The 24,125-nt window shown below is 43.9% G+C and overlaps 10 protein-coding genes across 12 annotated transcripts; 7 read left to right on the top strand and 3 right to left on the bottom strand.

The window, feature by feature from the left end:
* The first annotated feature begins 420 nt into the window (after positions 1–420).
* On the top strand, positions 421–2,300 carry PGRP-LF (Peptidoglycan recognition protein LF). Its single transcript, XM_017172998.3, has 4 exons — positions 421–623; positions 696–847; positions 995–1,379; positions 1,444–2,300. Exons 1-4 carry the CDS (start codon positions 485–487, stop codon positions 1,902–1,904), a joined length of 1,137 nt encoding a protein of 378 aa, XP_017028487.1. The 5' UTR covers positions 421–484; the 3' UTR covers positions 1,905–2,300.
* Positions 2,301–2,316: 16 nt separating this feature from the next.
* UGP (UDP-glucose pyrophosphorylase) lies at positions 2,317–11,732 on the bottom strand. Of its 2 annotated transcripts, none has more exons than XM_017172997.3 (8): positions 11,463–11,732; positions 5,271–5,457; positions 5,105–5,196; positions 4,159–4,505; positions 3,868–4,093; positions 3,257–3,395; positions 2,785–3,194; positions 2,317–2,716 (listed from the first exon to the last, which is right to left on the bottom strand). In XM_017172997.3, the coding sequence occupies exons 1-8, from the start codon at positions 11,487–11,489 to the stop codon at positions 2,609–2,611; spliced, it is 1,536 nt and encodes a 511-aa protein (XP_017028486.1). In that variant the 5' UTR covers positions 11,490–11,732; the 3' UTR covers positions 2,317–2,608. The 2 variants fall into 2 exon arrangements, with proteins under 2 accessions (XP_017028486.1, XP_017028484.1); XM_017172995.3 differs by lacking the exon at positions 11,463–11,732 and adding an exon at positions 10,380–10,644.
* On the top strand, positions 5,694–6,948 carry LOC108078564 (uncharacterized). The gene is made up of 2 exons (XM_017172483.3): positions 5,694–6,191; positions 6,256–6,948. Exons 1-2 carry the CDS (start codon positions 5,721–5,723, stop codon positions 6,742–6,744), a joined length of 960 nt encoding a protein of 319 aa, XP_017027972.2. The 5' UTR covers positions 5,694–5,720; the 3' UTR covers positions 6,745–6,948.
* A 457-nt stretch (positions 11,733–12,189) lies between the features above and the next one.
* Svip (small VCP interacting protein) lies at positions 12,190–13,020 on the top strand. The gene is made up of 3 exons (XM_017172891.3): positions 12,190–12,359; positions 12,424–12,594; positions 12,657–13,020. Exons 1-3 carry the CDS (start codon positions 12,297–12,299, stop codon positions 12,669–12,671), a joined length of 249 nt encoding a protein of 82 aa, XP_017028380.1. The 5' UTR covers positions 12,190–12,296; the 3' UTR covers positions 12,672–13,020.
* On the top strand, positions 13,017–14,991 carry Pdxk (pyridoxal kinase). Its single transcript, XM_017172887.3, has 4 exons — positions 13,017–13,188; positions 13,603–13,796; positions 13,861–13,960; positions 14,020–14,991. The coding sequence occupies exons 1-4, from the start codon at positions 13,170–13,172 to the stop codon at positions 14,730–14,732; spliced, it is 1,026 nt and encodes a 341-aa protein (XP_017028376.1). The 5' UTR covers positions 13,017–13,169; the 3' UTR covers positions 14,733–14,991.
* Positions 14,992–15,014: 23 nt separating this feature from the next.
* On the top strand, positions 15,015–15,642 carry LOC108078811 (uncharacterized). Its single transcript, XM_017172890.3, has one exon. It carries the CDS (start codon positions 15,133–15,135, stop codon positions 15,640–15,642), a length of 510 nt encoding a protein of 169 aa, XP_017028379.1. The 5' UTR covers positions 15,015–15,132.
* Positions 15,643–15,695: 53 nt separating this feature from the next.
* On the bottom strand, positions 15,696–19,834 carry Klp67A (Kinesin-like protein at 67A). The gene is made up of 5 exons (XM_017172886.3): positions 19,253–19,834; positions 18,112–19,192; positions 16,229–17,042; positions 16,033–16,164; positions 15,696–15,968 (listed from the first exon to the last, which is right to left on the bottom strand). The coding sequence occupies exons 1-5, from the start codon at positions 19,555–19,557 to the stop codon at positions 15,862–15,864; spliced, it is 2,439 nt and encodes an 812-aa protein (XP_017028375.1). The 5' UTR covers positions 19,558–19,834; the 3' UTR covers positions 15,696–15,861.
* Positions 17,174–18,103, top strand: mRRF1 (mitochondrial ribosome recycling factor 1). The gene has a single exon (XM_017172888.3). It carries the CDS (start codon positions 17,245–17,247, stop codon positions 18,016–18,018), a length of 774 nt encoding a protein of 257 aa, XP_017028377.1. The 5' UTR covers positions 17,174–17,244; the 3' UTR covers positions 18,019–18,103.
* Positions 19,835–20,306: 472 nt separating the features above from the next.
* Positions 20,307–22,850, top strand: LOC108078931 (protein FAM76A). 2 transcript variants are annotated; one of them, XM_017173079.3, is made up of 6 exons: positions 20,307–20,481; positions 20,848–20,912; positions 20,976–21,098; positions 21,457–21,550; positions 21,853–22,275; positions 22,336–22,850. In XM_017173079.3, exons 1-6 carry the CDS (start codon positions 20,395–20,397, stop codon positions 22,750–22,752), a joined length of 1,209 nt encoding a protein of 402 aa, XP_017028568.1. In that variant the 5' UTR covers positions 20,307–20,394; the 3' UTR covers positions 22,753–22,850. The 2 variants fall into 2 exon arrangements, with proteins under 2 accessions (XP_017028568.1, XP_017028569.1); XM_017173080.3 differs by lacking the exon at positions 21,457–21,550 and having other exon boundaries at positions 20,323–20,481.
* A 210-nt stretch (positions 22,851–23,060) lies between these two features.
* Fdx1 (Ferredoxin 1) lies at positions 23,061–23,873 on the bottom strand. Its single transcript, XM_017173081.3, has 3 exons — positions 23,689–23,873; positions 23,539–23,590; positions 23,061–23,481 (listed from the first exon to the last, which is right to left on the bottom strand). Exons 1-3 carry the CDS (start codon positions 23,810–23,812, stop codon positions 23,130–23,132), a joined length of 528 nt encoding a protein of 175 aa, XP_017028570.1. The 5' UTR covers positions 23,813–23,873; the 3' UTR covers positions 23,061–23,129.
* Between the last annotated feature and the right edge of the window lie 252 nt (positions 23,874–24,125).

Below are 24,125 nucleotides of genomic sequence, written 5' to 3'. Positions count from 1 at the left end.
TTTTTTTTAACCGGAAAGCCTGACTAAGATCCATCCGTCGGCTGGCGGCTTCTTCCAACTCTGAGCTCTGAGCTGAGAGACTCAAGTATAACAAGTATACGCCCCCTTGGCCAGCCAGGAGATTCCCATTTCTTAGGCTCAAATCTCACTCTATTACTTCAACCATGAGGTGAGCAGTGGGCGGCGTTTGAAGATCATACACCCAGCTGCCGAAAAAAGTAAGACCCTATATGAGACGAGCTTTGAAAGCTCCCTCACATTTATGTCTATATATATCTGTTTATAGGTATGACTACATGTCTTATCGCAAAAGCTTGCGGAACTGCGCTGCCACTGCGCAGTTAAGAGATCGGGGGATTTTTTCAAAGCGTCAACAGAAATAAACAACCGTCAAGTTAAGTTGCTAATGGGACCGGCTCAGAGCTCAGTTGGTATTGGGCTTTCGTCTGGAGAGGATTGGCTGGCCCATAACACACATCTCAAGATGCAGAAACCCGCGCAAAGGGCTCTCCCAGAAGAGCAGGAAACCATTGTGAAGCGGTTGCCCCGCGAACTACTCTATCTATGTGCCATTCTTCTAATGCTTGTCGCTCTCGTGGCGGGCTATTCCCTGTGGATGATGTGTGAGTGTTAGCACCGGATCCTGAATCGTTAGAAATTTAATTGGAAATTCGATTGTTAACCTGATTTTTTAGCCCACTCTGCGAACGCCGCAAACAAAGGCCTGCACATACTCGATCGCAGCGAATGGCAGGGGGAACCACCGAGTGGAAAGTACCCGCACCTTCAGCTGCCTGTATCCAACGTGATTATCCACCATACAGCGACCGAAGGTTGCGACCGGGAGGTGAGTCCCGCCCCAAAGGGGTTTAAGTAATTCCAAATTCCAGTACAATCGCGTCAGAATCTTGTACTGAATTTACATTTTTGCTGGGAGAATCTTCTTATTTATTTATTTTCTTGTTAACTAATTAAATATTTAATTTTTTTGCAGGACGTATGCATATATCGAATGCAGATTATTCAAACCTTTCACATGAAATCCCTTGGCTGGCCGGACATTGGCTACAATTTCCTAGTGGGCGGCGATGGTCAAATCTATGTGGGAAGAGGTTGGCACATTCAGGGCCAGCACGTCAAGGGCTATGGTGCCATATCCATTAGTATAGCTTTCATTGGAACCTTTGTCAACATGGAGCCGCCATCCTGCCAGGTTGAGGCTGCCAGGCGATTGATGGAGGAGGGAGTGCGACTGCATAAACTGCATCCGGATTATCATATCTACGCTCATAGGCAAGTCAGTCCCACGGAAAGTCCCGGCCAGAAACTTTTTGAAATGATGCAGCACTGGCCGCGCTACACACCGGATATAACGTCGTGTAAGCACAAGCCATAAACATAACTTCAGAATACTTAAATTAATTACTTTTAATGTTTCTTCAGTGCGTCGCCTCAGCAATGACACATTGAAGTTTGTGACTCGACCTTATTGGCTAGCCCAGCCTCCAAGTCATTCTCTAGAACCCTTAAGGCCACCCGTCAGAACTGTGAGATTCGAGACCACCAACATCCCAGCTTGTACCACCCAGGCCGAGTGCACTTTCCGGGTGCGAATGCTGCAAACGCTTCACATGGAAGCCTCTGGTTATAAGGACATCAACTTTAACTTTGTGGTGGCCGGCGATGGCAACATCTATGTGGGCAGGGGCTGGGATCACAGCTGCCAGTCCTTTAGCAGCGAGGGTTCTCTTTCCAACAACCTAATAATAGGCTTTGTGGGACACTCGCCAAGCAATAAGAAGCTGGCTTTGGAACTACTACAACAGGGCATAAAACTGGGTCATATAAGCCAGGATTATACTCTGATAGACCCGGAATCAGACTCAGACTCGGAGAAATCATAGAAGCCGGGAGGGATTAAATGCAAGTGCCATCTCGCAAAGTGATACTAGTCTTAAATATTACTATAAAATATCGAATTTCTTAACTCAATTTAAACTAGGGATTAAAATCGAGATATAATCGATATATATATCTATAAATATATCGCGCTCAATAGAATATCGAAAATATCTAACATTTCATATATCGAATTTTAGAATATCACAAATGTTTAGATTTATCTTTTAAATCTATATTTATCAAAAAATATAAGAATAATTTTAGTTTATGTATTTTTCCTTTTTTTCGATTAAATTAGTTCAATATTTAAAACAAAATTTCGATTTATCGCAACGTTAAAATATCGTTTTTCGCGTTAAATATCGATAAATTATCGTTACCATATCAATGTTTGTAACTCATTTAAAAACTCTGTTGTATTTATAGAAATAAACATGCCTTTATTGAGTTTTAACAACTTGTTGCTCTCTTTTTTGATATCTCAATCGAACGATGACTACTGCTAATATATTTTTGAAAAACAGATTGCGATGTACGTGGTTTGATTTCAACTTAACGATATATACAGACTACAGACACACTTTGTGCTTACAACAATTGGCTAAACGAAATTCGTAATTTGGAAATTTTGGAACGCGACTACATAAAACTTAGAAAATTAGGCTACGGTTAGTGAGACAATCCTGCAGTTAAAAAGGACTCAGGATTAGTGATCCAAGATGCGCATATTGCCGGACACGATCTTGTTCTCTAGAATGGCACCGGCGGGTATATCAATACGATCGCCATGATTGGCAATGATAATCACAGTGCCCTGAATAAAGTAAATACATTTTTTCATTAGAAACCAAAAGTCAAAGTGAATTGATAGAAAAAACTTACGCGTAGGGAAACGCCACGTCCGAAGGTCACATCACCGCTCACAGTCAAGTGATCCAGCTCAATTATGTCCGGGATGTTGGCAAAGCGTCCCAGGAACTCCTTCACCTTGGAGAAGTGATTCTCGCCCAGCTTAACCAGTGGCGTGGTGGGGAACATGCGCTGCGGCGACATCACCAGGCTGCCGTTCTTCAAAGTATACAGATTGGACATGACCAGCAGCAAATCCGAAGACTTCTTCACGGGCAAGAAACGGGAACGGGGCACATTGATGCCGATGGCGCCATCAAAGCACTTCATAGCCGCACCCACAGCAGTCTCCAGCTGAACGACACGGGTTCCGTTCTCCAGCGTTTTGTTATTCACAATGATCTCCATGTTCAAGGTCTTCTCACGCAAAACGCGATCAATGGCTATGAAAAACGCATTTTAGGATTTTTTTGGTAAATAATTGATTTTAGTGTAAGCTATGTACCTGCCAGATTGGCCCAGATATTGTTGGTGTTGAAGAACTTGAAGGTCTTGACGGACTTGAAGTCATCCACGTGCTCTGGCGGCACCTGGGCGATTTCCAGCAGTCGCAGTTTGTTCTCCATTTGGATGAGGGTACCACCCTGCAAGAGAAAGAGGGGAAATAAATTATTAAAAAAAAAAAGAAAATTTAGATATTCACAAATATGACTCATAATTTGATATCATTTCAAATAATATCTTAAAATAAAATAAAGAATGTTAAAACTAGAAGAACATTTAGATCTTCTATTATCAAATATTTCATTGCCTACTTTTAGACAGATTTAAATGTTTATATTTTGAGACTCATTGTAAACTGAAATCTTAAATATTAAAAATAGTAAATTATGCGATGTTTATAAAGCAACTAAGGTTGCAAATAAGGTTTTATAAAGTATTTTTTTAATAGGAACTCAAAAAGAAGTTGATTTTTATATAAACGACTAGCTTTCAAAGTAAAATAATGACACTTCTTTTCAAACAAAGAAAAAATAAAATCTACTTAATGACATTTTGTAAATTCCGTGAACCAATAACCGCGATAAAGTTTATTTATTGCCAACATTACTTTACCTTAACGTCAGCACGGGTCTTATCAGTGACCTCCATGACAAACTCCACGGGAGTGGTGGCCCGCTCCTCGCCCACCAGCTTGTTAAGTATATTCAGATCAACGGTGGCGCCCAGGTTATCAATGTTGGACAAGAAGCAATACTCTCGTCCCTCCTCGATGAACTTCTTCAGCAGGCCAGAGTTGCGGAAGGTGTCGTAGAAGTCACCGTGACCAGGGGGATACCAACTAAAAATAAAACAAAAATTAGTTAATTCAACACCCAAGTCTCTGTACTCAAACTTAAAACTCACGCCTCCATATCCTTCTCGACATCAACGTCCTTGGCCACCGGCAAAAAGTGTTCGCGACTGATGCGCGGGAAGCAGCTCTGGTTGAAGGTGTGGATCTGCACCCTGAAGCCCTTGTACTTGCGCACAATCTTCTCGGTGTCCTCATCGGTGTTGAAGGAGTTCATCAGGACCAGCGGCACATTGGCATCGTAAGTCTTGTTCAAATTCTCAATCTGCTGCACCGTCAAATCGAGGAAGGTCAGATCCGATCTCACGGGTATAACGCTCTTGGGACCATGGCAACCCATCGAGGTACCCAGACCACCGTTCAGCTTGATGACCACCAACTTGTCCAGCATGTTGCGGATCTGAATGCAATTCAAATTAATTACTAATAGCTCCGGACAAATAAATATTATTAGGATTTAAGGTGTTAGAGAGCAGCAGAGGAGTTGGTTGGTTAAGCTGCAGTTAGGATTTTTAGTACTACCGCCGAGTGTTTAAAAACTAAAGCCAAAACTAAAACAACAACACTACGTTCCAAACAATCTAAACGAAAAGCGTCCAAAGCCCAATTAGTTTAGATTTCTCTAGAGGAAGAGCGACAGATATTTACAGAGAATAGTCTTAAGCGGTGGTGAGAGATCCGCGAAGCATAGAAATTTGTAGGTAAGGGAAAAACGCTTTACCTCATTCTAGGTGCGATACACACACGATTATGTATATATAGTATTTATATAGGCAGACATATAGCCATTATTCAGTGTATTCAAATCAAAGAACATGAAAATATGCAAAGTTTGTAAAAAAAAAAAAATAACAAAATTAAGATAGTTTATATAAATATATTTCATCAGGTGTGGGGGCAGTTCGTTTCGGAATGGGTATCGGGATGATTCTGTGTCAGGATGATAACTGGGAAATTTTAGGGAATTAATGTCTGAAGGACAAGCCCTGTCTGCTTTACCTGCTCATTCTTGGGCAACTTGAGATTCGAGTAGTTCATCACGGCATTCTCGGGCAGTTTCTGGATTTTGTTCCAATCCAATGCGGGACCCTCTGTAAAAAAAAACAGTGTGATATATTAAAACTCATAAAACTATCACATATCATATTGGCTTTCTTCGACTTACCCTCCTGCAAGAAGCGTCCAAAGAGGTCCGCAAAGCGTCCCAACTCCGCCCTGAGCGCCGGCTGACGTGCCGGCTCCGTGGTCTGCAGCAGACGGTCCACATCGTTCTCCAGCAAACGCAGGGCATCCCGCTTGGTCACCTCATGGAACTCCTTTGAATCGGAGGGAGCTCGCTGGTGGCCGCGCACCTGCAAACACACAAAAAACACATTGAATCAGTGCCATGAGTTACACTTGGCGAAACTTTCGAGCCAGATCGATTAGCGTGGCTAGCAAAGCGCATCTGCAAATGCACTCAAGTGACAAAATTAGTGGAGGAAACGCTGACAAAATTGTTGTTATTGCTGGGAGCTGTTGCTGTCGTAAGCCCAATTACAGGCTTGGGTTGCCACTTAGACGAGGGCGTTGCCAAAGACTAGGGAACGGCGACAGTTTTCTTTCAAGCCTGGTGATGACAAGTCGCTGGCTGCTACTGACTTTGCTCCTATATTTAGGGGCCCAAGAGGGCTCCTCGGGTGTGATGGATAACTTTGGTGATGGCCTCAAGATGGCCGGCCAAATGTTTGGTATTAACACTGTCTCGGATGTGGCTAATCTGGTGGCTAAAGCATTTTCGGGTAAATCCCCGGTGCCCGTGGCCAACCTGATGGGTTTCCTGCAGAATGGCTATCAACCGCCGCAAAATAACGATGCTGATGGGGAATCAGAGAGGGAGGAAGAGAATGTCGATCAATCAGAGCAGCAATCGGAAACAGAAAATGCCCAAGAGGAACCGCCGACGGAAAATAGCACGCGTAGACCACCGCCTCTGCCAAGTTTCGATTCCGGACAAATGTTCACAAATATGCTAAGGATGGTGGGTTTTGACACCCGCAAACTGGGAGCTCTGGCCTTGAATGCCATCATCATGATTGCCCAGGCGGTAAGATTCATTGCATAGATAATTTTTGTATAGATTTTCCTTTACAAGATTTTCTCTCTTTAAGATTGGCAGCACTCTGATGCAGGTCACTCGTGGAGGCGGCGGCACCACACTCGATGCGCCGGATGACCTGTATGAGCCCAACGAACATCGCCCACGGTCTTTGTCCATGGGTTCGCCCATCGATTGGTTTCTCCAGCGATCTGACCGGCACAGCAAGCGACTTCTTACGGACATTATGGATCGGGATTTACCGGACCACATAGTGGACATGATTGAGGCAAAGGAACCAAAGGGAGATGGTCCAAAGGCTGGTTGCCTAAAGCTTCTAATGTGCAAGAGCCAACCCATTATCTGGGGCATGCAAGACTCACTAAAGAAAAGGCTGGCTGGAGAGGCCGAGGAACCAGAGGAAACCGATAGTTACTTCAACACAAAAATCTTCTACAAGTATCTGCCCAAAATTGACGATTTCAGAGAGCATGGTGCCAGCTGTGAGAAGAAATACCACGAAGAGTGTCCCAAAAATGCTACAAGTGGAGGTTTTTTATAGGTTTAATAAGCATTTTAAGTTTTAATTATTTAGTTCTTAATTAATATTTCATTAAGCAAACTAACACTGTAGATAATTCTATATTGTTTGTGGTTTTTATAGTAAAAAGAAAGGTTTAACTGCTAAACAACCAAATATTTTATAACATTATTATTCCTTATAATATCAAAAGAAATCACTCGAAAGGTTGAAAATAAACATTTTAAATACAATCCGTAAAGTTTGTCGTAGTTTAATAAACAATTTAGCATTCAATTGCCTTGATCGATCATTTTATGAATCTTATCAAAGACTCAAAAATAATCAATGTGCAGTAAAGTTTACGTCTTTCAATTTGTTTAGCATATTCTATTAGGAAATTATAGCTTTTGAAACCAATTTCCTGGTCCAGACATATTTTTAAAGTCATCTTGGAAACATTATTACAAAATTAACTTTAAATAGATAGATAGATTTCTTGCCATAAATCCACATTATGTTGCAAAAGTATTGCGTCAATCAAAAACGTAAGCGTAAACAAATTCGCACTAATCATAATCTAAACAACCAGCAAAGCTTGACTTTTTAACTGTTTAATGATGAGTTCGACATTCCGATTCAGTCAAGGATGATTGCAGAGATAAGAACCAACCATCCGGGATTACAATCCCAGCCTAGTGTACCATGAAACGACCTCTAAAAATGTGCAACCGAAAGGGCGAATTGTGTAATAATAATATGCAAGATCGCGGCTTTTGTCAACTACACCGCCATTATCGGCCTGCCTCCGCCGGGGTGATAGCTAATCTCTCGGGAGCATTATAAAACCTCAATGTAGCTAATCGCCTAATCTTGGCGTTCCTCTGGTCATGTAGAGTCAGTACTTCGACTTCACGTTGAAATATCTTGAAATCGTGGTCTGATAATCAAATTTAAACGATAAGGTGCATTAATATTAAAATAATAATAGCGAGTAGCCAAGTCATTAATGAAATCTAATTTGCCGTGACGAAATATAATTCAATAAAAAGAACTACCTTATCATTGCCGGAATTTCGTGCTACGTTCTTGGACCTTTCATAATTTTTGTTAAACAACCCCTCAGGTTCTTATCGAATTTAATGGCTTAGTAATAATGACTTGTGGCACATGCCATCGTAAAGTAGTCTTTAATTGTTGGGTAAATATATACAATTTATGCTTGGTTCGTATAGATCGGCATTGACATTCGTTCAAGGTTGTCAATCAATAGCTGTTGAAGATGACAAACTTAGTTTCTTGAACTGAAAACCAAACATATTAATGGGCAAAGGGAAAACTCTAGCAACAGTTGGCGCCTTTAAGCCTTGTCAATCAATGCAATGCGACGTCTTATGCAAAATAATTGCCGTAATCGCTTTTATTTTGCTGTTTCATTACGCAAAGAGGCGGCTTGTCACGCCTACGGCGCCTACAGACAATTGCATGCGGTTTATTTATAATTTTTTTTTTAAGGCAACCGCACTTACTGCCAGCCGCCGCCGCCGCCGCCGCCGCCACTGCCACAGCCGATGAGCAATCTGAGCGATAAGCCAAAGTCAGGGGGCAGGTGTTTGAACTTCGGCAAGGTCAGCAGCATGCTCAAGATAATTTGCCAACTTTAATGCTTCATTGATGGCTTCAGCTTTGGTGTCGTTGGTGTTAATATTATTTATTTTATATTGTTGGGTTAGAAGGCTTTATGCATTCCATCATCACTCAAAGCACAGATGTTAGAAATGCAAATATAATTTAATATTTCGTTTAATAAGCAAAGAACTTTAAGACTCAAAGATTTTTATTGTCAACTCAAAACCTATATTTATACTCATATGATTAATGTAAAGGGTTATTTCGTATGCTTCACATTTAAGACTAAAACTATTAATAATAATACAAAATATATATAGAACAAGAAAGGAAGCTAACTTCGGCACGCCGAAGTTTGTATACCCTTGCAGATATTATTTCATTGCATTTTACCTATACTTATTATGTTGAGAGTTTGACAGTTACAGTTTTACATTCCCAGTTTTACATTTTCCCTACACCTACCGATCGGTTTATATGGCAGCTATATGATATAGTTGTCCGATTTTCATAAAATTTATACCAAAATTCTGAACTAATAAAATAAGCTTATATCCCAGAGTAGAAAAAAATAGTTTGAAAAACAACGAAGTTATAATTTTTTTTCTATTAATTTCCTGATCGTTCCTATGGCAGCTATATGATATAGTCGTCCGATTTTCATAAAATTTTTACCAAAATTCAGAAATAATATAAAATGGTCATATGTCAAAAATAGTGCACATATGTTGAAAAACAGCCAAGTTATAATTTTTTTTCTAAAAATTTATCGAACATTTGTATGGCAGCTATATGATATAGTCGTCCGATCCGGCCCGTTCCGACATATATAGCAGTGAGAGCATATAGAAGACTATATGCAAAGTTTCATTCAGATAGCTTTAAAACTGAGGGACTAGTTTGCGTAGAAACAGACAGACGGACAGACAGACAGACAGACAGACGGACAGACGGACAGACGGACAGACGGACATGGCTAGATCGACTCGGCTGTTGATGCTGATCAAGAATATATATACTTTATAGGGTCGGAAACGTCTCCTTCACTGCGTTGCAAACTTCTGACTGAAATTATAATACCCTGCAAGGGTATAAAAATAACTAAATACTCTTTTGAGTGTGTAAATTATTGCAATTGGCACTCTAAAGATAAAGAGTTGAACTGAACAAGGAGAAAAGTCTGCCAAACATAGATATTTTATCTTATCGTACAAAAAATAACAGATTTTTTGCTCCATAGAGACACATATTTCTGAAGAAAGGTCTATTAAACATTTATTTTTTTTTTTTTTGTGCTACAAAGATCTATACTTTTTATTGCCACGCGCCAGATTCGGTAATTTAAGCAAGTTACATGATTTGAACTTCTGTTTTAGTTGTTTTTTTAGATAAGATACCAAATGAGGAAGTGACTTCCCGGTGACATTGATAAAAAAAATATTTTCTTAGGAAAAAGATTCGATTTAAATCGAAATTCTGGATAAAATGGAGCTCGAAAAGAGTTCTTTAGTTTTGCAGTTTATAAAAATAATACAATTGCTCTAATAAGTGGTACATTTCTGTTAAAGATTTATATTCAAAAATATTTTAGGTCAATTAAGCGTGAATTTACGATTTGACTTTGACTAAAACTGATAACATATGAATATATACGCTTTATATAATTTGGGTGATAAGACATTATTATTGAAAGAGGTGTGCGGGTCTCGTAGTGTTTGAGTTTCTTCTTTGTTGACAATCACAATATTTAACAATTCATAATGTACTTTTAGGTGGTTTTAAAGCAACTGTATAATCATTAAAAATCACTTTGTTTTTAAAAAGAAGGAAGCTTGTTTAAGTACTCAAAATTCACTTAAATTGTTCTTTTTAAACATTAAAATCATTGAAAAATCACACATATTAATTGATATACAAATTTTTTATAGGTTTCACCCATATTTGCTCGATTTTGTTTATGGTTTTAGAAGGTAAAACCTTCCGAACTTGGCCCAAATATCGTATTACGAAGGTTTATGTTTTTTATTTATTTGTTTTATTTAACTTACGCCGGCGCGCTGCAGCAGTACATCTATGGGTCTTATGCCGGAAGTCATTTTATGAAACTACGAAACACTAAAGTATCTCAAAGCGAGAATCTCAACTTTTAGTTGTAAGTTCTAAGTGTTTTTTGTTTTTCCTTTGCACTCGCGTGGCTGAGCAAGAGGGCAGATCGCCGAGAAGAAAACAGAACGAGAACGAAGACGAAAACGGAACGGAGGAGAGGCAAGCGAGGCGATGAGAAGTTCGCTGGTCGAGTGTGCAATTGAAAATAAAGCTGGGTTCCGAACGAAATTTGAATTTCAATACGAAATTTTTCCAACACGCGGCGCGACGTCGAAGTCGACGCCGGCAGCGGTGACAAGTGAAGCCAGCAACAAGTGATAGCGCAAAAAAAAAACGGTGCATGTGTGCGACGTGTGTAAGAGTTGAGCAAAACAAAAATTAAACAAAAGGAAGAAGTGGAAAACAACAAGCCGGCACATGAAGAGTGGGTTAAGGGGCAAAAGCAGAGTAAGTGAGAGAGAGAGAATAAATGGAGCTACAGGAAGAAGCAGCACAGCCGGAGGCGCTCTTATCAGCAAGAGAAAAAGAAGTAAAACAATTAAACAATACAAATAACAGCCAATCGCGCACTCGTTTTTCTGATTTCGTTACTAATTTTCGGGGGCACGCACAACTGATAAGAAACGAGCCTTAAACAGATATTATTTTGTGATTTAATAACGGCGACAAATACCAAGACAACTTTTGGCTCCCCCAAAACAGACACACACACCCCCTCACACACATAAACCCACCGCACTGAAGGCGACACATGCCAGTACTTGGAGGTCACTTGAAGGTTAGCGCTATACAACTGCACGCCATACTTATTTACAAAAAAACTAAAGGAAAAACCAGTCAAGTCAATAGGGTAATTATAACAGCAGAAATGGGCCCATAACTGCAGGCCAACTGGAACCGGCAAAATTGCATACACTGTAATATCCAAGCTGCACTCACACTCACTAACACACACTCAGAAAGAGAGACTTGAACCGGGAGAGAGGAAAACTGGAAACGTATTTAGCAATTTAACTGTAAATTACCTTGGCTTCATGGGGAACATCCAACATATTTTTGGCCTTTTTTGTATTAATTGATCACTTGAATATTTAATTTATTTAATTAAGTTGCTTTTGCGGCGCAGCACACACGAACACACACGAACAACGAAAAATAGAGAGCGCGAATGTTTGAGATTAAAATTGTTTGCAAAATTGTTTGGCTCTGCCAAGTGGTTCGAAGACGCCAACAACAAGAACTGACGCTACGATATTAAATTAATTGGGGAATTTCAAAAGATCTCTCGAAGTTCTCGGCAACAAAGCAAAACAAATTTATTCGATTGCTCGATTACTCGATTGCCCGATTTCTTGAAATATCAAGCTTTTATCGATAGATACATTTTCCCTTTCGACCGGCAACCTCGCCGAATGGCGGGTTTTTCAAATGCTAATATTTATCAGCTAGCCTGTGGCAATATGGGTCGGAATCGAGAATATATTTAAGAAAAATACCGATTTCGAGAGAATCATTAAATAGTTTTTTAAGCCCCGACTCAAGGAGGTGGAGAGGGGGCTGGTGTCCACCAAAACCAAATAAATTGGTATTTTATTTGGTGGTTTCCACCCTCTTTGATCTAGAGCCTAGGCTAACTACTAATATTAATAATTTTATTCATTTATTGTTGCTCAGAAATTATGGCCCGCAGTGCTGCCACTTTTCTGCCGCCCCAAAAAAGTTATCGAATGCTGCCCAGCTCTGTCCGTTATCGAAGGCCCCCCAGCTCTTATTTTTGTTTACTTCTCATATTTTCAACTTTTAAGAAAAGAAGCCCTATTTTTGTTCAGGAAAAAGTATAAATTAATTAATTGGACAACATGGGCGCCTGTTTTTCATGCTGCGGCCAGAGCGCCGAGGAGACTAATCTGATGCCCTCGCCTGTGAGTCGCAATAGAGTGTAGAAAAAGCTGTAAAAATAAACTAAAAACTATGCTTTCTTTCTAGGAGGAGCGCCGGCAGCAGCAACTGGACGCGGCGGAGAAGCGTCGCCAGGAGAACGAGCAGCGTGGCATCAAGAATCCGGAGAGCGTACGTCGCCAGCAACAGAGGGCAGAGGAGCTGCAGCGACGCGAAGAAGAAGCCGCCCGTCAGGGTCAGGGACAGGCCAACCTGAGGGTGATTCACCTACCTTTATTTGCTCCAAAAATAGCCCCAATTAACCCCTCTTCTACTTGCAGTGGCAAACGAGCTAAGATCCAAGGGACTAACTCCTCCGTTTTTTGTACTTGACTCCAACCTGTTTCCTGATCTTTTTGTACTTGTAACTTGTCTTTGTTATGGCCACCTGGATGCACCGTCTCAGGGTTTTTCAGCCAGCGACCAAAAATGTACAACCAAAAAATAAAAACACACCAAATTGTTATCAGTGAATAATGATTCGTGGCGGGATTAGTCTAACTAATTCCAAGAATCTAAAATCTACATATGCATCTCTCGGTATTTGTTAATTGCTCGTCATTTCTGTTGTTTATTAAACTGTATTTTATGCTGTACATAGCAATTGTATTGGATAATAAAGACCGTTTATAAATCTAAATAATACTTTGACGATCGGATTTTAAAAACTAATTAAATCTAGAGGCCTCATGCTAAAACTGTTCAATATTTTTAAAAATGACAACTTAAAAATTCTGAAAATAATGTAAATATTCAAATTGTCCTTCTAGGTTACAAATTACAAAGCACCAACCATGTTTTTATTATTAGTATGTAAGTTTATCCTAGGATTATATTCAATACTTGTATTATTTTAAAAAAGTTTCAATTAAAACGCAATTTTATTTAAAAATTTCTTTAAAAACCAGTTTTTAGTATGCTTTTGCGTTATTTTTACCAGACTTTCCCCGCTCCACCTGGCCACACTGTTCCGTGGGGGGGCGGGTGATGCCAAAAGGGGGTGGGTAGACTGTTGATTGCATTTAATGGCTGTCCAAGGTCTTCAGATGATTAAAACTCACCAATTTACCGACAATCTCTTATACGTAAACAACCGTTTATAAATCCATCATCCGCTCACTGTTTACACCCGCTTTAACAACCCTTATCAGCTCTCTATTTGAGGCTATTATTCCCGGTCCCGTCGTCTCTGATAACATGGTTATCTCTCCGTGTGACTCGTCGTAGGCCCAGCAGGCAGCTTCGTTCGCTCATTGATTGGCGGTCAGTCGTCGCGGTTACTCCAGCTCCAGCTCCTCCTCCCACGTGAAACCACAGAAAAGATGTCCACTTCAGGTTCCAATGCCAAGCGGGTTCTGTCCATCCAGAGTCATGTGGTCCATGGCTATGTGGGCAACAAGGTGGCCACCTATCCCCTGCAGGTAAGCTTTTTAGCCCACATTGATGTCTTGGCTATGTCAAACGGCTATCTTTTTCATCCATTAGCTACTGGGCTTCGATGTGGACCCACTCAACTCGGTGCAGTTTTCCAATCACACGGGCTACAAGAGCTTCAAGGGACCCGTTTCCAACGAGAAGGAATTGGGTAAGGTCAAAAAATAAACTAATAAAAGTTATCAAGACTATAACGCTCACCCATTGCAGCCACAATTTTCGAGGGTCTGGAGGAGAACGAACTGCTGCCACAGTACTCTCACCTGCTGACAGGTTATATCGGAAATCCCCTGTTCCTGCGCCAGGTGGGCATCATTGTGCAGAAACTGCGCCAGGCTAATCCCAAACTGGTCTACGTCTGCGATCCCGTGATGGGCGACAACGGGCAGCTGTATGTACCCAAGGAGCTGCTGCCCGTGTATCGTGATGAAATTATTCCCCTGGCGGACATCATCACGCCCAACCAGTACGAGGTGGAACTCCTCACAGAGAAGGAGGTGCGCAGCGAGGCTGCCGTTTGGGAGGCAATGGATTGGTTCCACAAGCGCGGCATCAAGACGGTGGTCATTTCCAGCAGCGATCTTGGCCAACCGGGCGTACTGCGCGCCTTCCTCAGCCAGCTGGATGGTCCCCGTCTGGCCATCGATATACCCAAGCAGGGTGGCAAGGATCTGGTCTTTACCGGCACCGGTGATCTCTTCGCCTCGCTCTTCCTGGCCCACAGCCATGAAAGCAGCGATGTCGCCGCCGTCTTTGAAAAGACCATTGCCAGTCTCCAAGCGGTGATCAAGCGCACGGTGGCGGCATTGCCCAATGGAGGAAACGGTCCAGTGAAGGCCACTGAAAGGGAGCTGAGGCTAGTGCAGTCCAAGGCGGAGATTGAACAGCCCCAGGTAGTGCTCAGGGCGCAGCGACTTAACTAGAAAGGAAGAGCACGAGCACAGGCCCGGGTCAACGATTACCTTAATTATAGTACATATTATACTTGTTCACGGACAATAATCTTTTGATACCTTGAGATCAGCATTGTTATAGGAAAATATACATATTAACATTATAAATCAAAAAATGAAAAGTAAACTCACCATAAACATGCTCTTTGATACCTTAAGTTCAACATTTTATACGCATGATTATAGCAATTACTTATACAAATATACAAATCAAAGTGTCAGCTATTAATTTCGAGTACATTTCCCCCTGTTGACATCTCAAAAGAGCCACTCACCGTCGACACGGTTCTTGCCCTTGGCAGCCAGGTGCGCCGGCCTATAAAAAGACTCTCAACAATCCCCAGAAATAGCAAACAGTTGAGATACTACAATGTGGCTGCTCGAGGTAATCTTTATTGCCTGTCTGGCGGCGGCCTCCGTGAGCGGAGCCGCGGGGGAAGTTAAGCTCCCCACGGAGCAGGCCTTTGTGCCCCGCTATACGCCCGAGAGCAAGCGTCAGGATCTGGATTTACCCGCCTCGGGGCAGAGCCTGGAAGAGCAGCAGCAACTCAGACCTCCTGTGGCAGGCGACAAAAAACCTTGGCGGCGACGCGTGGACTACGGTTACGATGGCGTTTCTACGGCTGCCTGGTCAGCGGCTCCCTCGCCACCGGCCGCCATCCTGTCCATTCTAAATCCCCTGCTGGCTCCTGGTTTGCTCCTGCTAGGCGTTAATTTGGGCGCCCTGCTCTACATGCTGCTGGGACTTTTAGGCCTGGCTCCGCATCGTAGCAGCAGCAGGAGTGGCAGCATTTCCCAGGCCTGGCCAACTCACAGCGATGAGATCCTCTACAGACACAATCTAGGTGAGGGGGGCAAGGAAACGGCTGTATATTTTTAAATAAAGAGCGTAAAACGCTCAGCATTTTCTTTGAACTTATCAGAAAAATAAACTTGAGAAAAACATACAAAAATAAAATCAAAATGAAAAAGTTTCGGGTCAAAAAAGAACGAAAAGATAGAACTGGTGCTTGGTTCGATTTGGGGCTAGTGTACTATCTATATCTATATAGTTATAGCTATGGTTAATTTAATCATGAATCTGCCTGACTGGATTCATTTACTTCTTCAGCCGAAAAGAGGCTGCTCGATTGAATTTGACCAAGGGCGCTTCTTTACTCGCCGATCCCAAGGGTTTTCGCGTCAGCTTCGAGGTGCCAGCAACGGCTGTGAATAAAAATAAGAATTATAATCGAAGAGTTTAGACATTAAACTTCTCTGTATAACTCACCCTTGGCCACCAGCACTCGCGGACTTTTGCGCACATGGTTGGCATTATATTTAACGTTCTCCTTGGCCAGCGAAGCCGCCGCCAGCGTTCGCTTCAGGCCCTGGGTGGTGAAGTGATTAGAGTTGAGGAGAACTGCAAAATAAACAAATGTTAATTATAATACTTGTTTATATTTTGAACTGCTACAAATTCCTACCCTTTTTGATCTTCTCGCTGTCGCCGCGTACGTTTTGGTCGGTCATCATCTCGCAGAACGTCAGCTTGTGGGCATTTTTGGGCTTGGTGACCGTCGACGTCAGAGGCTTCTTGGTTACTGAGCTGGCGGGGGCTACGACCTGTGTCTCGTTGAGATTGCGCGGCCTCTTGAATGTCATGTGCAGGTCTTCGCCCTCCGATTCTATCACCTGGCTATCGAACTCCTCCAAACTCAGGTGGAGATCATCGTCATCGCTATGGACGGGCTGACGCAGTCGCTTCCTGGCGCTGGACGTCAAGCTGCTGGAGGCGACAGCCTCATCCTCATCTTCTTCCTCCTTTGCCGCTAACCCGTCCAGCAGGCGATCGTTCACCGCCAGGGAGTCCATCTCTGCCATCTTCGTGTTGGCCTCTGATTCGGCGAAGCGCATCTTGCGCTGCAACCGATCATATACTGCCTGGATATCCGGCGTTAGCTTGCTGCCATCCTCCAGGCGGTCGTACATCTGGTTGAGGACTTCACAGGCGGCACGGAAGGATTTGCGCAACAGGTCCGAGTTCTCCACCAGCTCCTGGTTAATGGCGCTCACGTGGCTGTTGAATTGGTTCTGCTTGGCCAGCTGCAGCTCGAGATCCTTGTACTTGACGTACACGATGAGGATCTGGTAGGCCTTCGACTTGTTTACCTCGCGCTTCAAGCTCTCGAGGTCCTGGTAGGCGCACTCCATCTTGGACCGCCACACAGGCAGCTCATCCTTGTATTTGTCGTTCTGGCTGGTCAGCAGGCTCATGTAGTTGGCAAAGCGACGGAAGTCCTGGAAGATACAACACAAATTATTTAAACAAGGAATTAAATATTTTAATTTGTTTAACTTTCAAAAAGTCCGCCATAAAAAGCATTTTTTGTGATTTTTTTTACAACGAGTTGGCAGTCCCCTTACTCAACAGCTGTGGCGCTGCCCCCTCTCAGTCGCATTTAATAAACAAAATAATTTAAAATAAAATAAATCCCACATAATGCTACGAAATACGTTGCATTTAGCCTCTCTGGGTGTGCGCCAAGCCCGAGTGGCCAATTTTCTGCCAGGATTCACTCAATTACTCCAAAAGCAGCCACTGAAGGCCGCAAGCCAGCAAATAGCGCGCGATTATGCAAAAAGCAAGGACAAAAAGAGGGAAAAGGGCGGCAAGGGCGGAGGAGGAAAGGCCGCCAAGGTGGAAATCAACGAGCAGCAGCTTCGCGAGATCCTTAACTTCGATGGCCTCAACTCGCAGATGCAAAAGAATCTCCTTCAAATGAAGGAGGACTTTGTAAAGCACCTGTCCCTGCGCTCCACCAGCGGCGCCATCGATACGCTGCGCATCAAGGTCGATGGCCAGGAGCACGAGCTGCAGGAACTAGCACAGATTTCACGCAAAAATCCCAAGACCATCATTGTAAACATGATCGGGTTCCCGCAGACCATACCCGACGTGCTCAAGGCCATCGAAAAGAGCGGCATGAACCTGAACCCGCAGCAAGACGGCACCACACTGTTTATACCCATCCCCAAGGTGACCAAGGAGCATCGCGAGAACCTGTCCAAGAACGCCAAGGCTTTGTTTGTCAAGTACCGGGACGCGATTCGAGGTGTCCAGAACGAGCATATCCGGAAACTGAAAAACAAGCCCGAACTGGGCAAGGACGATGCCTTTGCTGCCCAGGCTCAGGTCACTGCCATTGCGGATCGCTTCATTTCGGAGGCGGACAAACTGTTGGCCAGCAAGCAGAAGGAGTTGCTGGGTGACTAGCACTTAAACTGAGACTGATCCCTGATAAACCCTTAATTGTTCCTCTAAAAAGCCTTTTTAAATTGTTAATAAATCATGAAATAGAGCACTCACCTCTTGGCACACTCGCTGGTCGAGGGACATTAGCTTCCTTAACTCTTCCAGCTCCTTCTTGAGCGTCTGCCGGTAGTTGATGTTCTTGATCTTGCTGCGCATGGCGAGGACATGCTCCTGCAGCTGGCGGGCTGTCGCATATACAGCGTCTATCTTTCTGTACCACGACTTGAGCTCCTGCGGATCGAAGCCACTGTTGCCGGCCCGCTCCAGCTGGGCTGCCTTGGTCTCCAGCGACTTGTTGCGCTCCTTCAGACGCTCATTCTCGGCCACCACCTCGTCGATCTTCTTCACATAGAACTCGGTGGGCATCTTCGATTTCAGCACGTTCTGCTTGAGCGTGGTGCGAATCTTCTTGGCCCGACTCGCGTACTTCAGTGTGTTGTAGGTGTCCTCGTAGGTGAGCGAGCTCATCGAGACGTTGGCCACCATCAGAGTGCGGCAATTGCCGCCCAGCGAGTCCTTCAGGATGCGTGTCAGGTTCGAGTCACGGTAGGGTATGTGCTTGAGTCCATCGGCCAGCTTGTTGATGCAATTGCCCAGCGACAGGAGACTCTTGTTGATGCTGGCGCCCTCCTTGAACCGCACCCCAATGCCCTTGGTGCTCGCCGCTCGCTCGCTACCCGCCAGATCGATCATGGATAGCTTTACGGTCCGTTTGGTGTCCGTCTTGCGCTCCGTGATGCGTATGTGCACCTGGAAGATAGCGTGCGAGCGAGAGCTCTCCGCATTCGCGTCGGTGGGATGCTGGGTGCGATGTGAGTTGCCCAGGGCCAGCATTCGCAGCAGCTCCTCGGCACTGTAGATGGGCGTGAGGCAGAGGCCGCTTACCACCACGCCGTTGGTGTCCTCGCGCAGTTTGAGAGGCCCGGACTTGGTCAACAGGTTCATCACCTGCTCGTTATACACCTCCAAATAGGAGACGCCCACATCGAACTTGCGCACGTCGCTCTGCGCCTGGATCTTCTCGAAGAGATCGCGCATGGTGAGAAAGGTCAAGCCGGGATGCTCCTCGCTGCCCAGCATAGTGAAGGTCTTGCCGGCTCCAGTGGCTCCATAAACGAACACCGAGCAGTTGTACCTAATCATTAAGATTCAAAGTTTAATGGAGTTTCAATACAGCGTTTAATGCTTTGCTCACCCAGCCAGCACCGCGTCGACCAGCGGCGCCGTGCACTCCTCAAATAGATCCTGATTGGTGTTGTCAATGTCGAAGACACGATCAAATTCCATGGTCAGCTTCTTGTTCATCCGCTTGGTAATGTCGCGATACTGCTGCTTGGCGCCCTGGAAGAAGAACTCGTCGTCCTCCTCGTCCGGATCAAAGAGGAGCGCCGACCGGTCCATCACCTTCACTATGCTCCTTTGCTTGTGCTCCAACTCCCGGGCATTGTACGGCCGGACGCGTACCGCCACCTTTATGTTCGTATGCTGTTCCGCCGGCATTTCCACTACTTCACTTCACTTGCTGACGCTTAATTTTTCCCCTTCTTTTCAGTTTGTTTTCGTTTCTTCCTTGCGAAATAGATCGTCGCTTTCGCGGCACAAATAATTTTTTCGTACAGCCTGAAATGAACGTTGTTGTTTGAATCGAGGCTATCGGCGCGTGCGCTTTGGGGGCATCTTTATCCAATTCGCTTTTGTACGCTGGTTCCGAACTGTATTTTCAGGGCTGCTACTGGAGATCGATAGTTTGACTAGGGATGCAAAGACAGCATGTAAAAATTAACGGAAATATGAGGTTGCTATTATGATTTCCAAAGAAATTATGAATAGAAAATGGCATTTTTCTCTAGATTTTATAATCAAATATATTTTATCAGCTAAAATGTGCAAATTACGCATATAAACGTAATAAATAACAGTCTAAAATCATGTTCTCAAACCCTTTATCGATACACAGATTTTCTACATTACTCAGATGGAAAACTACCATTTTATTGACAAAAAATATAAATTTTAACATGGTTGACAGTTTAAATGTTTTAAAATATATTGAACTTTTATAAATTATAGTTTATAAATGGTATTACTCATATATAAAAATACATTATGAATTACGTTTTAAGATTACGTTTTTGATTACTTTACGTTGTTCGATAACTCGTGTGTTCAGCAAAGTTTCCAACCCCTTTCAGGGTTGCCTTTTTCCGATTTCCCTTTTGCATTTTTGGTTTTCTGCCATCGCCACGGTCACACTGAAAAGAACCATTTTATTTAAAGTTTTTTTAAGGATCAGCACAAAAGCCAACAAAACCCGACACACAAATAACAGACCACAGAATGAGTGCAAAAGTATTATTCGCCTGCTCCAAGTGTTTCTCGCGCCACCCGTACGAGGAGCTCTCCTCCGGCCAGCAGCTATGCAAGGTGAAAAAGCAGCAGCAAAAAAATGCAAAAGAGAAAAACCACCGACGACGACCTGACACTTGAAACAATAAAATAACGCCGACAAACAAAATGCAATATCTCTGCTTGCTGGCTGGCTGTTAGTGTGTGTTTGTTTGTTCGTTCACATCCCTGACGAGCGAAAAATATATCTAAATGACGCGGCGCTGCTGCTGCTGTGCGAAAACTTGCTGCGCAAATCGGGTGAAAATGCACGGTTGCAAGAAGAAGAACAGGGCAGAGGCAGGCGTCGCGTCTGTCCGGAGCATTTAAACAAAAACAAACGCACAAAAGCCAAGCTGGGAATCAAACTAAAAGAGAAAAGCTAACAATGATTCATTTTCGCAGGGCTGCCGTGGATCTACCTCAGTTGTTAAATGTACTTACTGCCGCTCGGAGTTCCAACCCGCCACGTAAGTACCAAGCCGCACATAAAGCCTCTATATCTGAACTATACCAGCTACCGTGTTCCACAGCAACAGCAACAAATCACAGAGTGCCTGCAAGAAGTGCGAACACTACCTGGGGAAGTACGGCAAGCCCAGTCCCTGCGAATGCTGCAAGATTGTGGCCGCCTTTGGCAGCTCCAAGTGCATGCGGTAAGTTTAAACCAAGAGCAAGACCACGACCAAGATCTCGTTTAGTAGAGCGTGTAACTTGAATGCACAATATGCGCAGAAGCTTCTGTGAAACCTATGTATATGTTCCCTTTTGTATTACCCGTAATTGTGCCTTCAAAGTACCTGGCCCCCTTTGATAAAGTAGACTCCTTGCTCCCTCCCCAAAAAAACAAACATATTTCCAGGAAAACAACAACAACAACGTCTCTTATGAACGCAAAACATTTTTCTTCTTCTCTTTTTTTGTGCCTGGCAAAACCAAAACCCCGAAACCGAAAACGATTACGAATGAATACCCCACAAATTCGCACTGTCTTACTTGCCGATCCGTATGTAGATGCGCCAGCTACGAGGCGAAGTATGGACCGCCGGTGCAGTGCGATGAATGCAAGCTGCGATCGGCCTTTGACAGGCGGGATGAGAACAAAAAGGTCAGCCTCAAAAGTATACACACGCAAAGAGCAGCCGCCGAAGGAAGCAGACAGCCAGACTGCCAGCCACCCTTAATGTTAAATAGAAAGAAAAAAACCCTAAAATTAAGCCAAATAAATGTAGAAACTTGTTGTGGGTCAACTGTACCCCTGCAGATATACACAACGATATAGATCGCGCGCGATTCCCAGAATCATGTACTTGCGTTCATAAGAGACCAGATTACCACCTAAGCCTTTTTCTGTGTAACCCAAACTGACCATAAAATGTATCTTCTACCTCTTTTTTTTCTCTCCAAAAGGTCAATGGCAAACTGCTCTGCTGGCTGTGTACCTGCGCCTACAAGCGTGCCCTGCTGAAGGCACAACAGGATGGCCGAATACCCATGTCGAAAAAGCGGCCGCACGAGAAGTCCTCGTCCTCGCACAGAGACAACAGCTCAGCGGCCAAGAAGCCGTCGCGCAGCGAGCTGGGCAAGAGCGGCAGCGGCGGCGGCAACAGCAGCTCCGGCGTGAATGCAGTTAGCGGGGCCGGGTTAGATTTGCCCGACAAGATATCGCGCGGTAATGGTGGGAACGGAACCATCGCAGCACCCGCTGCCATCACCGTGGACACCAATTCGTCGGATCATGTGGTGGCTATTACATACCTAAAGGAGCGCATAGCCAGTCTGGAGAAGCGCTTGAATCAAAAAGACAAGGAACTGCTGGAGAAGGACAAGCAGGTGGGTGGCCATACCCATGACCCTCTACTGGCAATAGTTTCATCTCTCTTTTTCTTTCAGCTAACCGAACTGAAGGGCAAGAACTTTGAGAAGGAAAACGATATGCGCAACCGGCTGAAGGAGGTAGAGCGCCTGCATGACATGAAGGTGGATAACCTGAACCGAAAGATCTCCAGTCTGCTCAAGGATCTGGCCACGCTGAAGAAGAGCAGCAAAGGCAAGGGCAGCAGCAGCGGCCTCAGCAAGGCCGAGAAGGAGGCCATCAAGCGGGAGAATCTTTCGCCCAAGGAGGAGCTACTCACGGCGGCACCAGTGCCGGCGGAGAAGCAGCAGATCAAACAGTCACCTTCGGAGCCGGCTGATCTGGACAAGGATGAGAAGAGTCGTGATCGTGACGAAGAACGCAGCGAGCCAGAAGATCGGGCCAGTGTGCGATCGCGTTCCGCCTCCAGCAGCCCCACGCCCTCGTCCAACTGAGAGGGGCTGCCGCTGCTCCGCCTAGTTTTTCGCTATACAAATTTATATTTTTGTACTTTTGCTTTAATTGTAATATAGTTTTACAAGATTGTTTCATATCACTCTTTTTTATGTCTCCCTCCTCTACTCCTTCCTTCCTCCGTGTTCCCTTTGTAATCAGTTTAGAAAATGTAATTTGATAGGCTCAACTTAACGAATTCTTCTTTAGTTTAATTCAACGATGGAGAACAACATAGAAACCAAGAACAAGCATTGTTTACATTATAAGAAATATATAAAAGTTGGGAAAGATAAAGATTCCAGTATGGTTGGTATTTCAACAGTCGTATATATTTACTACTACTAAAAGGTGTAACAATAATGACTTGCGAGCTCCGCTAGTGCGGCTTGGGCTTGTGCCCGTCCACGTAAAAGTTCCTGGTGGCCTTGGGAAGCTCCAATTCCATGCCCTCCATGCTCTTGTCGAGCAGTATCTGGCAGCCGAGGCGGGAGTTTTCGCGCAGGAACGGTGCCATGTCCAGCAGATCGTCTTCCTTCTCCTCCGCCTCGTTCAGCTTTTCCAGGAAGTCATGATGGACATACACATGGCAGGTGGTGCAGGCCAGGGAGGCCTCGCAGGCGCCCTCCATCTCGATACCGTGGCGATGGGCCAAATACAAGACATTGTCGCCCACCTTGCCCTGGACCTTGGTGCGTTTGCCGTCCTTGTCCACATAGGTGATGTTTACACTGGATTTTAAGGGGTTTCTTTAGTGATTTGTTGAGGATTTTCCTGGCTTAACTCACATTTCCTCGGGGGACTTGGGATCCTGCCACTCGTACTCGCCATGCCGCCGCGCTGCGAATTTCATAATATCAATGGGGATTTTCCGCTTACAATAATCAGCAGTGATTCCAACATTCCGCCGGCTCTTCCCATCATCATTCCATACTCACGTATGCTGGTGTGCAGCAGGTGTGCATTGATAGCAGGTGTGTTGAGCGCGGGCTTGGCAATCTGTTTACTAATTAATTTGCAGGAATTACGAACTCCGGACCGCCGTAGAAGTAAACAAATCATTTTTTTGAGGTTACAGAGTGTCTAGCTAGAGATGGGAACCTGTTACATATGTGTCACGGGTTATCAGTGATTACAATTGAATTACAATTAAAACGGGGAAATATGAATATTTTCTATAGCAATTATATAAATTATAAGATTTGGTTTAGTTCTTGTCATTTCTTTCATGCTGTTTTATTCATTTTAAAACTTTAATTTTATTTATATTTTGGTGAAACCGTTACTGAAAGCTATTGATATCAAAGATCTATCGGTGCTAAAGCTGGAAATCGATTTATTTCCAGCCCTGACTAAAAGCTATCGACAGCTATGC

The sequence above is a fragment of the Drosophila kikkawai genome, chromosome 3L (genome assembly GCF_030179895.1).
Source record: "Drosophila kikkawai strain 14028-0561.14 chromosome 3L, DkikHiC1v2, whole genome shotgun sequence".
In the NCBI taxonomy this organism is placed as follows: domain Eukaryota; kingdom Metazoa; phylum Arthropoda; class Insecta; order Diptera; family Drosophilidae; genus Drosophila; species Drosophila kikkawai.
This window is presented reverse-complemented; position numbering and strand designations above follow the sequence as displayed.

Bases quoted from the DNA above. Each gene is read 5' to 3' on its own strand.
- mRRF1 (XM_017172888.3), top strand. From the start codon at position 17,245: ATGCTACGAAATACGTTGCATTTAGCCTCTCTGGGTGTGCGCCAAGCC.
- Klp67A (XM_017172886.3), bottom strand. From the start codon at position 19,557: ATGCCGGCGGAACAGCATACGAACATAAAGGTGGCGGTACGCGTCCGG. The intron at 16,165-16,228 runs GTAGGAATTTGT...TTTATTTTGCAG, and splicing joins CAGCGAGAAGATCAAAAAGG to TTCTCCTCAACTCTAATCAC. The intron at 15,969-16,032 runs GTGAGTTATACA...TTTTATTCACAG, and splicing joins GCGAGTGCTGGTGGCCAAGG to CCGTTGCTGGCACCTCGAAG.
- Pdxk (XM_017172887.3), top strand. The intron at 13,797-13,860 runs GTAAGCTTTTTA...TTCATCCATTAG, and splicing joins TGGCCACCTATCCCCTGCAG to CTACTGGGCTTCGATGTGGA. The intron at 13,961-14,019 runs GTAAGGTCAAAA...CACCCATTGCAG, and splicing joins TTCCAACGAGAAGGAATTGG to CCACAATTTTCGAGGGTCTG.
- Fdx1 (XM_017173081.3), bottom strand. From the start codon at position 23,812: ATGATTTGTTTACTTCTACGGCGGTCCGGAGTTCGTAATTCCTGCAAA. The intron at 23,591-23,688 runs GTGAGTATGGAA...TGAAATTCGCAG, and splicing joins CCTGCTGCACACCAGCATAC to CGCGGCGGCATGGCGAGTAC. The intron at 23,482-23,538 runs GTGAGTTAAGCC...CTTAAAATCCAG, and splicing joins CCCAAGTCCCCCGAGGAAAT to TGTAAACATCACCTATGTGG.
- LOC108078564 (XM_017172483.3), top strand. From the start codon at position 5,721: ATGACAAGTCGCTGGCTGCTACTGACTTTGCTCCTATATTTAGGGGCC. The intron at 6,192-6,255 runs GTAAGATTCATT...TCTCTCTTTAAG, and splicing joins TCATCATGATTGCCCAGGCG to ATTGGCAGCACTCTGATGCA.
- UGP (XM_017172995.3), bottom strand. From the start codon at position 10,427: ATGACTTCCGGCATAAGACCCATAGATGTACTGCTGCAGCGCGCCGGC. The intron at 4,506-5,104 runs GTAAAGCAGACA...AATTGCATTCAG, and splicing joins AGTTGCCCAAGAATGAGCAG to ATCCGCAACATGCTGGACAA. The intron at 3,195-3,256 runs GTACATAGCTTA...CGTTTTTCATAG, and splicing joins TATCTGGGCCAATCTGGCAG to CCATTGATCGCGTTTTGCGT.
- LOC108078811 (XM_017172890.3), top strand. From the start codon at position 15,133: ATGTGGCTGCTCGAGGTAATCTTTATTGCCTGTCTGGCGGCGGCCTCC.
- LOC108078931 (XM_017173079.3), top strand. From the start codon at position 20,395: ATGAGTGCAAAAGTATTATTCGCCTGCTCCAAGTGTTTCTCGCGCCAC. The intron at 20,913-20,975 runs GTAAGTACCAAG...CGTGTTCCACAG, and splicing joins TCGGAGTTCCAACCCGCCAC to CAACAGCAACAAATCACAGA. The intron at 22,276-22,335 runs GTGGGTGGCCAT...TTTTTCTTTCAG, and splicing joins TGCTGGAGAAGGACAAGCAG to CTAACCGAACTGAAGGGCAA.
- PGRP-LF (XM_017172998.3), top strand. From the start codon at position 485: ATGCAGAAACCCGCGCAAAGGGCTCTCCCAGAAGAGCAGGAAACCATT. The intron at 848-994 runs GTGAGTCCCGCC...ATTTTTTTGCAG, and splicing joins CCGAAGGTTGCGACCGGGAG to GACGTATGCATATATCGAAT. The intron at 1,380-1,443 runs GTAAGCACAAGC...ATGTTTCTTCAG, and splicing joins CACACCGGATATAACGTCGT to TGCGTCGCCTCAGCAATGAC.
- Svip (XM_017172891.3), top strand. From the start codon at position 12,297: ATGGGCGCCTGTTTTTCATGCTGCGGCCAGAGCGCCGAGGAGACTAAT. The intron at 12,360-12,423 runs GTGAGTCGCAAT...CTTTCTTTCTAG, and splicing joins CTAATCTGATGCCCTCGCCT to GAGGAGCGCCGGCAGCAGCA.